The sequence below is a fragment of the Coffea arabica genome, chromosome 8c, assembly GCF_036785885.1.
Source record: "Coffea arabica cultivar ET-39 chromosome 8c, Coffea Arabica ET-39 HiFi, whole genome shotgun sequence".
Lineage (NCBI taxonomy): Eukaryota > Viridiplantae > Streptophyta > Magnoliopsida > Gentianales > Rubiaceae > Coffea > Coffea arabica.
Window position 1 is genome coordinate 22,834,053 of NC_092325.1, and position 2,987 is coordinate 22,837,039.

Sequence of the window (2,987 nt, forward strand, 5' to 3'; positions counted from 1 at the left end):
ATGAGCCTCAAAATAAAAAAGCAAATTGAAAAGCAGCTTAAGACTAATATTATCATTGTATCTCATTACCCTATTTGGCTCTCAAATCCAGTCCCTATTCCGAAGAAGAATGGAGAAGTACGAGTCTGTGTTGATTATAGGGACCTTAACAAAGCCAGTCCGAAAGATGACTTTCCTTTGCCAAATATCCACATCATTCTGGACAACACGGCCTGACACGAAATTGAATCTTTTTATGATTGTTTCGTTGGATACCATCAGATCTTAATGGCTGAAGAGGATAGAGAAAAAACTGCTTTTATCACCCCTTGGGGCACATTTTGCTATCGGGTAATGCCATTTGGTTTAAAGAATACCGGAGCTACTTATCAAAGGACTATGACTACTTTGTTTCACGATATGATCCACAAGGAGATAGAGGTTTACGTGGATGACATTATAATCAAGTCCAAAAAAGCAGAAGACCATTTGATTGATCTAAGAAAATTGTTTGAAAGGTTGCGAAAGTACAATTTGAAGCTAAATCCTGCAAAATGCGCCTTTGGAGCACCAGCTGGTAAACTGTTGGGATTTATTGTCAGCAAAAAGGGCATAGAGCTAGACCCGGCAAAGATCAAGGCAATTCGAGACATGCCAGTGCCAAAAACGCAGAAAGATGTGAAAAGTTTTCGGGGGAAGATTAATTTCATTGGAAGATTCATTGCCCAATTAACAGCTACGTGCGAGCCACTATTCAAGTTGTTAAAAAAGAACGTGCCGTTGCATTGGAATGGAGAGTGCCAACAAGCTTTTGACAAAATTAAGGATTATTTATTGCACTCTCCAGTCCTAGTGCCACCCAAACCGGGCCGGCCTTTGATCATGTACTTATCCGTGCTCGACGGAGCAGTAGGTTGTGTTCTGGGGCAACACGATGATTCCGGCAGGAAGGAGCAAGCCATATACTATCTTAGCAAGAAATTCACTCAGTATGAGGTTCATTATTCATTTATCGAGAAAAGCTGCTGTGCATTGGCCTGGGCAGCTCAAAAGTTGAGACACTACCTGTTAAGTCACATCACTTATCTCATATCCCGCTCTGATCCTTTGAAATACCTCTTGGAGAAGCCGATGCTAACTGGGCGTTTGGCCAAATGGCAAATGATTCTTTCAGAATTTGATATTGTTTTCACTTCGCAAAAGGCCGTCAAGGGACAAGTTATAGCCGATCACTTGGCAGAAAATCCAAACGACGATGACTATCAACCGCTCCATACTTATTTTCCCGATGAGGAGGTTTTACTTGTTGGTGTGGCAGAAGATATGAGCGAGTTGTACCCTGAATGGAGGTTGTTTTTCGATGGTGCCGCTAATTCTTTAGGAGCCGGAATAGGAGCAGTTCTCGTATCTCCAGAAGGGAAGCATTACCCTGGGGCCGCTAAATTGCAATTTCCCTGCACAAACAATATGACTGAGTATGAAGCCTGTATTTTTGGTCTTAAAATGGCTTTGGAAATGGAAGTTAAGGAGTTGATGGCCTTCAGTGATTCAGATTTACTCGTACACCAAACATTGAAGTAATAGATAACTAAAGATTCAAAGATCCTGCCATACCATTGTAATTTGCTCAATTTGGCTAAACAATTTCAAGGTTTAGAATTCAGACATCTCCCGCGAGCTCGAAATGTATTTGCCGATGCTTTGGCCACCTTATCTTCTATGATACAATATCCGGACGAACTAGGAATTGAGCCTATCCGGATCCAACTTCAGGACAAGCCTGCTCATTGTTGGGTCATAGACAAAACATCTGGCGAAAGCCCTTGGTACAATGATATTAAGGAGTTTATCAAAACCGGGTCTTATCCTCTAGAAGCTAGTGCAAATGACAAGGGTTTCTTGCGCAGAATGGCCTCGAAGTTTTTCTTAAATGGAGAGGTATTATATAAAAGGACTTCAGATTTGAACCTTTTAAGGTGCATCGATGAAGACGAAGCTCAATACATGATGAAAGAGGTACATAGCGGTGTTTGTGGACCTCACATGAATGGACATTTGTTAGCCAGGAAAATCATGAGAACTGGGTACTTTTGGCTTACCATGGAGCGTGATTGCATAGATTTTGTCCGGAGATGTATTAAATGTCAAGTGCATGGTGATGTTATACGCGCTCCTCCCACCGAATTGCATAGCATGGTTGCACCATGGCCCTGTTCAATGTGGGGTATGGACGTGATCGGCACAATTGACCCTCCTGCTTCAAATGGACATCGATTTATATTGGTGGCAATTGAATATTTTACCAAGTGGGTCGAAGCGGAATCATTCAAGCATGTGACAAAGAAGGTGGTGGCAAATTTCTTAAGAGATCATATCATATGCTGATTTGGGGTGCCAAAAACATTGATTACAAACAATGCCAGGAATCTCAACAATGACATGGTGGACGGGCTATGCGAACAGTTCAAAATCAAACATCGCAACTCCGCCATTTACAGACCGCAGATGAACGGAGCCGTGGAGGCCGCAAACAAGAATTTGAAGAAGATCATTCGTAAGATGACTGAAAAGCATCGTGACTGGCATGAAAAGCTCCCTTATGCACTAATGGCGTATCAGACTTCTATCCGAACATCAACTCGGGCAACACCCTACTCGCTTATATATGGAATGGAAGCTGTGCTACCTGCCGAGGTCAAAATCCCTTCATTGCGTATTCTAATGGAGACCAGGTTGGGAGAGGCTGATTGGATAAAGCAGCGTCATGAACAACTATCTTTGATTGATGAAAAACGGCTTAATGCTATTTGTCATGGTCAATGTTACCAAAAACGCATGGCCCGGGCCTACAACAAGAAGGTCCATTTGCGTACATTTGAGGAAGGCGACAAAGTGCTGAAGCGGATTTTGCCAGTGCAAGATGAGGCCAAAGGCAAATTTGCTCCGAATTGGCAAGGGTCATTAATTGTTCAAAAGGTATTACCTGGCGGAGCACTCATTTTGGCAGA

At 42.6% G+C, this 2,987-nt stretch overlaps 1 protein-coding gene across 1 annotated transcript; it reads left to right on the forward strand.

Annotated features, from left to right (window-relative positions):
- Window positions 1–267: 267 nt before the first annotated feature.
- LOC113705833 (uncharacterized) lies at window positions 268–2,364 on the forward strand. Its single transcript, XM_027227741.2, has 2 exons — window positions 268–1,522; window positions 1,631–2,364. The coding sequence occupies exons 1-2, from the start codon at window positions 268–270 to the stop codon at window positions 2,362–2,364; spliced, it is 1,989 nt and encodes a 662-aa protein (XP_027083542.1).
- The last annotated feature ends 623 nt before the right edge of the window (window positions 2,365–2,987 follow it).